Source organism: Pteropus alecto, unplaced genomic scaffold (genome assembly GCF_000325575.1).
Source record: "Pteropus alecto unplaced genomic scaffold, ASM32557v1 scaffold725, whole genome shotgun sequence".
NCBI classification, from domain to species: Eukaryota; Metazoa; Chordata; class Mammalia; order Chiroptera; family Pteropodidae; genus Pteropus; species Pteropus alecto.
The window spans coordinates 223,918-234,972 of record NW_006436637.1 but is presented as its reverse complement, the minus strand read 5'-3'; the positions used below and the strand labels follow the sequence as shown (position 1 = coordinate 234,972).

General features: G+C 47.1%; 1 protein-coding gene across 1 annotated transcript in view; it reads right to left on the bottom strand.

The window, feature by feature from the left end:
- The window catches only part of MYO7B (myosin VIIB), an 82,875-nt gene that overhangs the window by 61,368 nt on the left and 10,452 nt on the right, over positions 1-11,055 (bottom strand). Inside the window, exons 5-9 of the mRNA XM_006913450.1 lie at positions 8,725-8,846; positions 4,654-4,796; positions 3,823-3,936; positions 2,337-2,490; positions 647-723 (exon numbers count right to left, since the gene is read on the bottom strand). Coding sequence (XP_006913512.1) covers positions 647-723; positions 2,337-2,490; positions 3,823-3,936; positions 4,654-4,796; positions 8,725-8,846 — 610 coding nt within the window. The remainder of the gene's footprint in view (positions 1-646; positions 724-2,336; positions 2,491-3,822; positions 3,937-4,653; positions 4,797-8,724; positions 8,847-11,055) is intronic.

Sequence of the window (11,055 nt, the reverse complement as noted above, 5' to 3'; positions counted from 1 at the left end):
CTCTCTCTCTCTCTCTCTCTCTCTCTCTCTCTCTCTCTCTCCTGATTTTATTACTTTCCCACCATAATTGCCCATGGGGTGTGATGTGGAGGACATCGCAATGTTCCAAATGCAAAGATATTTCCCTGCCTGGTGCCTGCAGTTCTTCCTCTGAGTAGAGGCTCTTTTTCTTTCTGGAGGACCCTGGTGGCTAATGGCGTGAGCACACTCCATTTCCCCAGAACAGCATGGCTCATGGGGAAGCCCTGGGGATGAGGATGAGGGCAGGGACATTTGATAGAAGGTAGGGAAGGTCCAGATAGGAGCTAGGGAAGGTCCAGTGTAATTATGGCCATTGGGTTAGGTGGTGAGTGGGGAGAGCTTGGTGATGGGTGGAGTGGAGAGAACCTGCTGAGTGAAGGCCACTGAAGAGCTGGAGGAATCAGGGAAACGGGAAGAAACTGTTAAAGCCAGACATCATTTTGCTACTTTGTTCATGGTTAGCTCACACTGCCTTGCCCTGGTTCTGGGAGCCTGGGAGAGGGGTGGGAAGAAGGAGTAGGAGCCTGGGAAGGGTTATGAGAATCAGAGGTTGAGGTTCTGTCAGCCCAAGTCTCTGTGTCCTCCTCACAAAAATGAAAGCTGGCAGACACAACAGCCAGGCTACCTCCAATAATTTCATCACAGTGGGAAAGGCAGGCGTCTCCATCACATCGGAGGAATCCAGGTTCTCGAAGACCGCAGCTGCAGGGAGAAGAAACTCTGAGTGGCAAAATGGCCTGCAGTGCTGGGACAGAGACCCCAGTAAGGTAAGAGCTGAGCCTAGGGCAGGCCCTGTCTCTGAGGCACTGTCTCTCCCAGACCCCACACTGGGAGCCAGTGTCCTAGGTGATTATCAGCCTTTAGCCGTGGCCACTGGCCACTTTCTGTCTGCTCTGCTCAGTGAGACTAGGGCCTAGGGTAAAGGGAAGTTTGAAGAAATGCGGGCTTGTTTGGGAGGAGGAGTTGGGGGCGGGGGCTGCCTCTTAAGGAAAGAGATAAGCCATCAGGCCCCTTCGACCTCTCTGTTGTTCATAGAAACCTGGCATTCGTATGTTCATTCAGTCAAATAAGCAATTATTAGCAGAGCACCATTGTAAGCTGGGCCCAGCCCTATGACAAGTCTCTGGGCTGGCCTCCCTAGTTCAAGTTCCTCCTCATTAAGTCAACCTCCACTTTAGGGCCACCAGGATGTGGAGAGGAGGGACTGTTGTTTCTGCATTTTTTTTTAACTTAAAAAAAATTGTACAATAAAACATACAGATTAAAAAAATGCATAAAACCCAAAGCCATGTCATAATGAATGATTATTGAGTCAACACTGTGTAACCACTACAAAAGTGAAAATAAAGAGCCTCACCAGCACCCAAAGGCCAATAATGTCCTTCCCTGCTGAGACTGTATTCCTCTTTACTAGGTGACCACTCTCCCAACTTTCGTGGAAATCACTTTGTTTTTTCTTTATCTTTTTACTACCTACATATCAATCCCTAATCAACCTTTAGTTTTACTAGTTTTTAAATTTTGTGTAGGTGTGATCTAATTGTCTGAATTCTTTTGTGCCTTGGCTTCATTTCCTCAATATCACATTTATAATATTCTTCCACATCCTGACACCCCCTGCTTGTCAGCATCCACCTTTCACTAGCAGAAATGCCGGGTTTCGTTGATAAAAACCCAAATAAAATCACATAGTCACCTGCCACAACTCATTTGGAGTAGATTTCCTTATAGGGTGTGAGACAGTGGTCTAAGCTCATGTTTTTTCACATGGATACCCAATTGCTGCAGAAAAGTCTATCCTTTCCTTGCCGCTCTGTGAATCGGTATCTTTCCTGAGTTCTAGAGCCAGCCGTAATCTCTTCAAATACTGCCTGTGCCCCATTCATTTTCTTTTCTTTCAGGACTCCAGTTCAATGTATACTACATCTTCTCACTGTATCCTCTAGGATAGGTGCTTGGGAGCTAACAGGACTCCTTAATCCCCTGACTACCTGGATACTTGCAAACTGGTTTGCAAGTTTGTGCAAGGTTTTGTTTATTCTGGTTCACCCTTACCCTGAGGGAGTATCCCTTTGGGTCCCAGATAAAAGTGGGAGTTTCACCTTTAGAAGGCCCTATGCCTTAACATCTTCCCTTTAACCCCACAAAGCCTCCAAAATTATAGCTAAAACTTTTAATGTATTTTTCCAGGACAGGGTTAGACCACATTACTTCAGTGAGCTCTTTAGGTGAGAATCCTGAGAGATTTCTTCCTCCTCCAGCCCCAGCCCCCCTACTCTTCCACCCCAGGGGGTGCAGTTTTGGGGAAACATTACCCATAAACTCCACATTCCCCAGATGGAGAATGGCTGCCAGCAGCTTGCTGAGGTCCCAGTTCTCAGCGTCGGAGAACATGAGGATTTTCAAGGCCGAGCGCACATGGGCGTAGTCCTTGGCATCATTGAGCCCCTCGCAGGAGGTGCAGTTCCCCTGCAGGATGGAGAACCTCAGCTTTCCAGGGGCCACCCAAAGCCTCCCGTCCTCCATGCAGAGCCAACAAGGCATAGAAGCCTCAGAGACTCAGCCAAAGGCCCTGATAAGTAACATTTCATACCTTCTGGGTAGACCCTGAATGGACCATGGGGATGCCTAAGCTCAGAAAACACATCAAAGTACCTCCCGAGGCAGAGCCAAAGCCATAGACAGCGTGCTGGCCTCTGCAGTTAGTGCTGGTACTTGGTAGTTGTGTGGCCTTGGCCAAGTCATTTAGCATCTCTGAGCCTCAATCTGTCATCCTTCCACAGTAATGACTGCTTTACCCTCTCTGGGAAGTAGCACAGACTCCCTTAACAAACTCTTCCCAAGCCTCACCATATGCCAGGCTCAGTGCTACTGTTGGGAGTCCTGGCCCCTGCCCTGGGTGCCAGGCATGGAGGAAGGGCAAGCAGGAAGCAGATGACAGTCTCATAGACTGTTAAAGGTGCCAAGACCAAAGGTGGGGGCAGCCTGCTGGCAAATGGGATAAGGCTTCCAGGAGGAGAGGTCTGAGCTGGCCTCACATGCTGAGCTTCAAGGCAGTGTAGGGGAAGAGGGAGGTCTAGGCAGAGAACAGCTGAAGCTAGGTGGGAGGTGGGAGCCTGGAGACAGGGTTACAAGGAGATGTGGTTAGTGGGGAGGTGGGAGGTCTGAGATGGTGGGATCTGGAGGAACTTGGAAACCATGCTACAGGGCCACAGGGAGCCCCTGAGGAATTGTCATCTGTCTAGAGGGTGGATAATAAAGTGTGGGTCAAGCTTGCGGGGCTGGTGGTAAATTAGGTGAGAGAGGGGACCCAGGGTCCTGCAGTGGTCCAAGCAAGAGCTAAGGAAGGCCTTGAGGCAGTGAACACAGGAGAGAGGGCTAGCAGCAGATAGATTCAAGAGGTGAAACTCAATTGTTCCCTTGTTAGCAAAAGAGCAGATGGCCCCTTTTGCAGGCGGGGGTTGGCAGTGGGGGCCTAAGGTCCTTGCTCTCCTGGAGTTCAAGTTCTAGGGACACCTACGGGATGGCGATTTGAATGAAATCGGGAAAGAAGAGGTGTGGAGACGACTGTCCATGACCTGCTGGGTGACCAGGAGCCTTTAGTTCATTGGGACCAAAGGAAGGTAGATTTGTGAGGAAAGACCATGAGTTCAGCGAGAAATAAGAAAGCAGGACGGGGCTGGGAGGGGCAGAGCCAGGACAGGTTGTGCGGGAGAGGGGCGGAGCAGGGAAATGCTGAGAGAGGAGGGGAGGGAGGCGGGACACCTAGTGAAGAGGGGGGGCGGGGAGGGCGGGCCTCACGGTGGTCAGGTAGTGGTACTCGGAGGGCGTCCTCAGGCCCAGCAGCTCCTTCTCCTCGACGCTCATTCCAAGGAGCATGCAATAGAAAATGTGGAAGTTCCGCTCCTCCGGGGCCTGGCGGGGAAGGCGGTCCAGAGCACTTGTAAACAATTCCCTGAGGCTGCGGGGCCTCAGACTGTTGCCCCCAATCCTGTCCTGGCTTCTGCTCCAAGGCCTCTCAGCTAGGTGTGGCTTTGGCATTGACCCGAGGGACAGCCTACCTGGTCACCGTTCTCATTCTGCCCACCCCCGCACCCCCAGGCTGGCTCATCCCGCAGCCCTGTGCTGAGACCACCCCTCGCACCCCCACCCCGTCCTGGCTTAGTGAACCCATCTCTCCCAGGGCGCTTCTCTGCAACCCCGAAGGCATCCTTCCTAAAGTCAAAAGCTAGGGAGTGATGTCGAGATACAGACTCTCAGCTGGGGACCGGCCCAGCCTCAGAATTAATTCCAGTAGAGGTAAGGAGTAGTAGGCACCAAAGAATGAAGAAAATTATATGGGTGGAAAATTCAGAACAGAAAATCCTATCATTCCTTTTCCTTGAATAATGGGCAAGGACCATCATTATCCAATTCTTGGGGTCCTTGGCCCATCTCAGGGTAAGACCGGGGTTCAGTGGCAGCAAGTGAAGACCTATAGGGGTTTGTGGAGGTCCCGGAGGTGGGGGAGGGAAAAAGGGGTGAGAGCGATTGAAGGGGGCATCTCTTGGAAACCTCTCCAATCCCCTGACTCCCCATCCTGAGGCAGATGGAAGTTGCCCCCGGGACCAGCACATCAGATGGAGGCCTCACCTGCCGGCAGACCCGGGACTTCTCCAGGAGAAACTGCTTGATGCGTGCACCCTCGATCGCCCCGCTGGCGTTAAAGTAGATGTCGACATACTTCCCGAAGCGGCTAGAGTTGTCGTTTCTGATCGTCTTGGCATTTCCGAAGGCTGAGGGCCAGCGAGTGATGCCCATGATGGGAGCAGAGAGGAGAAAGTGTAGTTTTAGCGGGAAGGCTTCTCAGAGGTGGTGGCAGAGCCCAGAATTAAGAAGGGGTAGGATTGCACTGGACAGTGGTGGCATCCAAGGGTATGCTAAGAGGAAGGGAAAGTGCAGGTAAAGGTTTGGAGGTCAGTTAAGTATGAGGTGTGCTCGCAGATTAGGAAATTCAGCTGTAGCACAGAAAATAGGAGGAAGGCAGTGGAAAATAGACAGAAGTTGTTAGTAAGTGGGGCTTAGTAGCACAGAGCCTCGAATGCCAAGCTAAGAAGTTTGGAATTAATTCCGCAAGTGAAAGATGAGGCAAGAAAGCTTCTGAAGGAGTATGGGAGTAGATTTGCATTTTAGAAAGATTCAATCAAGCTTCAGGGCTGAAGGCTGGGTTAGAGAGGGCAAGCTTGCAGGGAAAGTGGCAAGAGCTGGCATGGGCAGGGGCACAGATGAGGAGGTCAGCCCAGGAGGCACTGGTGTTGCAACACCATCCAACATACACTCCATAGAGCTGTTTCTGTAGGCTTTTCTTATGTGGCCCACAGTAAGAAAGATCCTTTGCGTTGTATCCTAGTACATACACACCCCCAACTGCACACATAATTAAAAGAAAATATTCAGTATCAGTTCTTACCAAGAGTGATGTGCTGGGCTATTTTCTAATTCATGCTATTTAACTGGTTCTAAAAAACTTATTTTGTGACCCACTGGTGGGTTGGGACACAGTTTGCAAACACTGTACCACTACACAGCATTAGTCCCACGAACAAAGGGAAAGTTCCTTGGACAAATAGGTTTGGGAAACACGGACTGCAGTGGACAGCAGAGGCTCTGAGGAAGGCTACCATACAGAAGCTTAATGTCATTGAACCCAGTGGATGATCTCTCTCCAAGAATCTGATGCAGGCTTTTTTTTTTTGAATTTTTGAAGAAAGTGTCAAGATGATTTTTAAATGTATATGGAAAGGTAAGGGACCTAGAGTAGCAAAGTTTGAAAAAGAATGAACTTGGGGGACACATGATATTTGATAGCAAAACTTAGTAAAAATCTATAGAATTCAAGACAGTGTGGTATTGGTGAAAGGATAGACAGAGAGAGTAATAGAACAGAATAGAGAATCCAGAAATGGACCCACACATGTACAGTCAATTGACTTTGTGGTAGGTGTTACACTAGGGGCCCTGCCCGGAGTATCCAAAATGAAAAATAGCCTTAAAACAATAGCCTTAACTTAACTGTCAGACCTGACACAATAGCAAGGCAATGACAGGGAAATTCCCCAACACAGGCATGCACAGGACAGGTGGTGTGATCTAGAATTCACCTCTGCTTCATTATATGATCATTATAATAAATTTACATTGTGCTTTTGACCCCCTTATAGACAAACCGAATGCATTATGAGTATACTCATACTCAGAGAGAAAAAGGTTATATAAGACAGCGGTCCCCAACCTTTTTGGCACCAGGGACCAGTGAGCCTATGAGAATCTAATGCCTGATGACTCGAAGTAGAGCTGAGGTGGTGATGCTAGCTAGTGCTGGGGAGCAGCTGCAAATAAAGATGAAGCTTTGTTTACTCGCCCACTGCTCACCCCTGGCTGTGAGGCCCGGTTCCTATCAGGCCACGGACTGGTACTGGTCCATGGCTTGGCAGCTGGGGCCCCCTGATATAAGAAACCTATCTGTCAGTCAAGTCTTGTAAGGGAAGGGCTATGGTGACAGGACGAGGACCAAAGCCTTGCAGGCAGAATAAAAGAGCCTGAAGCAGGAGGCTGACCTCTCTTGGCAGCTCACTCTTTCTTCTGAGAAATAAACTTTTGCTTTCAATAAAACTGACTTGCTTACAAACTGCTGCGTATCTGTCCTCAATTCATTGTCACAGGACGCAAAGAATTGAGGCCCAGGGGTTCCAGGACTCCCCAGAACCGGTAACAATTTTAGACAAAGGTACAAAAGCAGTTCAATGGAGAAAGAACACTCTTTTAGACATATGGAGCTGAAATGATTGGATATCCATAGAGAAGACAGCAAGAATGGAAGGAAGGAAGAATGGAAGGAAGGAAGAAAGGAAGGAAGGAAGAAAGGAAGGAAAAAAGACTCAACTTACACCTTGCGCTATAGAAAAAATGAACACAAAATGGATCATAGACCCGAATTTAGAACCTAAAACTACAAAACATCTAGAAGAAAAGATAGGGAAAAAAGTCTCTGGGTTAGGCAAAGATTTAGATACAACACCAAAAGCATACTGAATAGAAGGAAAGTATGATAAATTGAACTTCATCAAAATCTAAAACTTCTGCCCTACAAAAGACACTGTTAACAAAGTGAAAAGACAATCCACAGACTGGGAAAAAATATTTGCAAAACACCTATCTTATAAGGGACTTGTATCCAGAATACATAATGAACTCTTCTTACAAAATCATTAAGGAGCCAACTATTTCAAAAAATCGGCAAAAGATTTGAAGAGACACTTCACCACAGAAGATATACAGATGGGAAATAAACACATGAAAAGCTGCTCCACATCATTAGCGTGAGGGAAATGTAAGTTAGAACCATGATGAGATACCATTCTGCACATAACAGAGTGGCAAGCAGTCACCTGACAGCACCAAGCGCTGGCACAGATGTGGAACAACTAGACTGCTTTGCTGGTAGGAATGCAGAATGGGGCAGCCACTTTGAAAACTGGCAGTTTCTGACAGTTAAATGGTTCACTTATCATTTAAGCCAACGATTTCACTCCTGCATATTTATCTGGGAGGAAACCATGTATGCAACTGTTGGTAGAGGCTTTATTCATAATCATTAAAAACTACAAACAACCTAGATGTCCTTCAATTGGTGAACAAACTGTAGTACCTCTATGCAATGTAATAAAAGGAATGAAACAAGCAACAACATCACAAATGCATTATGCTAATGAAGTAGCCAGACCCAAAAGACTACAAACTATATGATTTTATTTATATGACCTTCTGAAAAAGATAAAATTGTAGGGGAAAAAAACACAAATCAGTGGTTGCCAGGGGCTGGAGTTGGGAAGATAGTTGACTGCAAAAGGGGCTGAGAGAAGTTTGGGGGGTAATCGGAACATTCTATATCATAATTATGATGGGGGTTAGATGACTTGTATGAGTTTCTCAAAACTCATAAAACTATCGAAAAGGTGAATTTTTACTGTATATAAATCATATCTCAATTATAAAGAAAAAGAGAACATGTCGACTAGTGGCTGACAACTTTGGAGCTGAGGTCACACACTCTGGGCCACTTCTGCAGAGGGCCAAGTCAGGGGAGCAATAGGGCCTGGCACCGGGCCTAATGCAGGGCTCCTCTAACTGGTACTTGGCTCTGGGGTTGGCCAAGACCTTGCCAGCTCTGCATCATAGTGTGAGTCTCATCCTGCCCAATTCTGCTCTTTCTTCTCTCCTAAGTGTCCTGCCAGCATCCCATCTTTTCCTGACCATTCCCACTTCCTCCTGCTTCATATTCCACAGGGGTTACCCTTCAATAAATCTTGTGCAGTCCTAACCCCAACTTGGCAACTGCTTCCCAGAGGACCCAAACTGACGTGCCCAGTATTTCCAAACTGATTTCATCTTGGAGCACTTTTTACAAGGAATACTTGTTATGGTCTTGTGGAAAACATACTTAGTGAAAGCTTATAAAGTCATTAATCTTTCTCCTTCATGCTTCCTGGGAGCCCCCACACTACTACCCACCCCCATTCTTTTCTTTCATGTCCTGAAGAATCCTGAGAAGTCACTGAAAGTGTGTGGCCTCTCTGTCTTTCCCCAGAGTCCTCTCCTAGCAGGAAGCTACCAGCCCATGGAGAAGGCCTGGGGAGGGGGCCGGTCCTGACAGTGACTGCTTACCTTCCAGGATGGGGTTGGCCTCCAGGACCTGCTGCTCTATCCATGAATGCTGGCCGCTGATGGTGGCCAGGAATTGAAGGATGAGCTTGGTGGTCTCTGTCTTTCCTGCCCCAGACTCGCCGCTACAGAGGGGATATACAAGAACATCAGTCAATAGAAATATTAGGTTTTTAACACCCCTCAACTCTCCTGCAAACCTACCACAGGCCTGCTTTCTGGGGTGGTTGAACAGGGACTCCCTCTCCCTGTGCAGAAATCCCACCGCACTTGTCCTGAAGTCATCACTGTGATCTCAGACTATCTACATTGTATTTGTTACTGGTGTGTCTGTCTTTTCGATCTTGCTTAGCTGTGAGCCCTGGCAGTCAGGGTTTATCTGGTTCATTCCAGGGTCACAAGCACAGTACTCAGTTAAGTGGTTACAGATGAACGAGCAAAACCAGATGACACAAAGTCTTGTTGTGACATTCTCTCTATGAGCAGAGATTTTATGTTGGCCAAAAGGGAAACTGCACCAGTCTTTAGGAAAGCAATTTGGTATAGGTATCAAAAACTTCAAAATTATCCTGACTTTCGCCTAAAAAATAATCCTAAAATCAGAAGTTTCTCCACAAAGCTTTCTGCTCACTAAGCATTATTTATTTATCATTGCAATTGTGGAGAATTGGAAGTAACCTAAATGGGGGAAATTAGTTATGGTCCATCCAGCCAGAGAATATTATGCAGCCATTAAAACCAGGTCTACCTAGAGCTTATAGTAACATGGTCAATGCATACTAGTTACAGTTAAGTGACAATTATGGTACTATTCGATGTGATTTTAACTAAGTGGGTAGGAGAAGTCTTTTCTTCCAAAAAATGTCTAGCAATTTTTTTCTGAGAACATTTTTCTGAATTTTCTAAAATTTTTATAGTGAATATATATTAATTTCATGGTGAGACACGAAAACTAGTTTTAAAAAATTACTGAGGACATGTAATTAAGTTAGAAAATGTACTTGTGTCTAGCACATGCTAAAATTTGCAATGATTAATATTACTTATTATTAATGCTTAAATATTACTTTTGTTTAAATTATTCTTTATTATAAAAATTGTCAAGTATTACAAATGGAGGCAGAATAATGCAATGTCTTGCTAATGAAATTATGGTCCAAAGGCCTGCAGTGCTGTCATCTGGGTAGAACTGCAGACTCCCAGGCCTCACCCTGCTCTGCTCAGTTGGAATCCACATTTTCACAAGATTCCCAGGGGGTTCCTTCACTTTACAGTTTGCATAATGAACTCCCACAGTCCCATTTCCAGTTTCCACTGGCCAATTTTGTTTCCTTTCCTATACTATTTTGAAGCAAATCTCAGACAAATAATTGTTTCATCTGAAAATGGCAATTTAAAAAAAGTTTTGGTCAAATGTGCCAATGAAGTCGGCCAGACCAACAAGCTTCCACTGAGTTGCAAACTCTCTGTGAGTGCCTGCTGTAAACACAAGTGCACCAAACAACACTGTCATGTGGGGATAGGACACTGCAGGCAGAGAGCCGAGGCGACCTGCTTGCTGCCCTGGGGAAAGCAAGGGCAGGAGGAGAAGGCAGTTTGGCTTAGAGTGATCTTCCGTCCATGCAAAGGGTGGAAAATTAGGGTGCTCTACCCTCTTCTCAGGCACCATGTCCTGGAAGTGAGAGGTGGCCTTGTGAGCTTCCTGGCCAGCCTGGGGCTCAGCTCCAGGAGGCCCCTTGCAGCGAAGCCCTGTACTCTCAGGATAGGGGGCAGATTGGGAGCATGCTATGCAGACAGGTAAAACCAGGGGTCAGAACACTAGTGTTAGGTTGGTGTGGGGCACACAACTGGAACACATTAGAACATTGAATGAATGAGTGAATGAATGAATGACTCTACTAGAGCACCAAGCAATGTGCCCTGGAGCCAAATTCCCCCTCTTCCTTCCTGTCTCTCTCATCCTCCCTTCCTTCTGTACCAGGAGGGCCTGTGTAGGAAGCAGAGAGCCCAGGCCAGACAATGACTCTCTAAAGCAGGGTCAGGGCCTGAACAGAGGGAGACACATCCTTTCTGGGCCCCAGTGGCCTGAGAGCTGCCACCTGGAGCCGCTGCTGCCCTGTCCTCACCTGAAGCCTGCTGTGAGGCTTCTTTTTTGAATGAGACCTCACCTGTTTACCCTTAGCACCCCCAAGTGCCTGTGCTGGGTTCCATTTCTAAATTAGCCATCCCCATTCTTCTTTGTCTCAGGAAAAAATCACTGAAAGTGGGGGCGGTCTAGGCCCTGGTGATACAGTGGAAAAGCAGGTTCTGAAGGAAGGAAGCCTTAGAAGAACT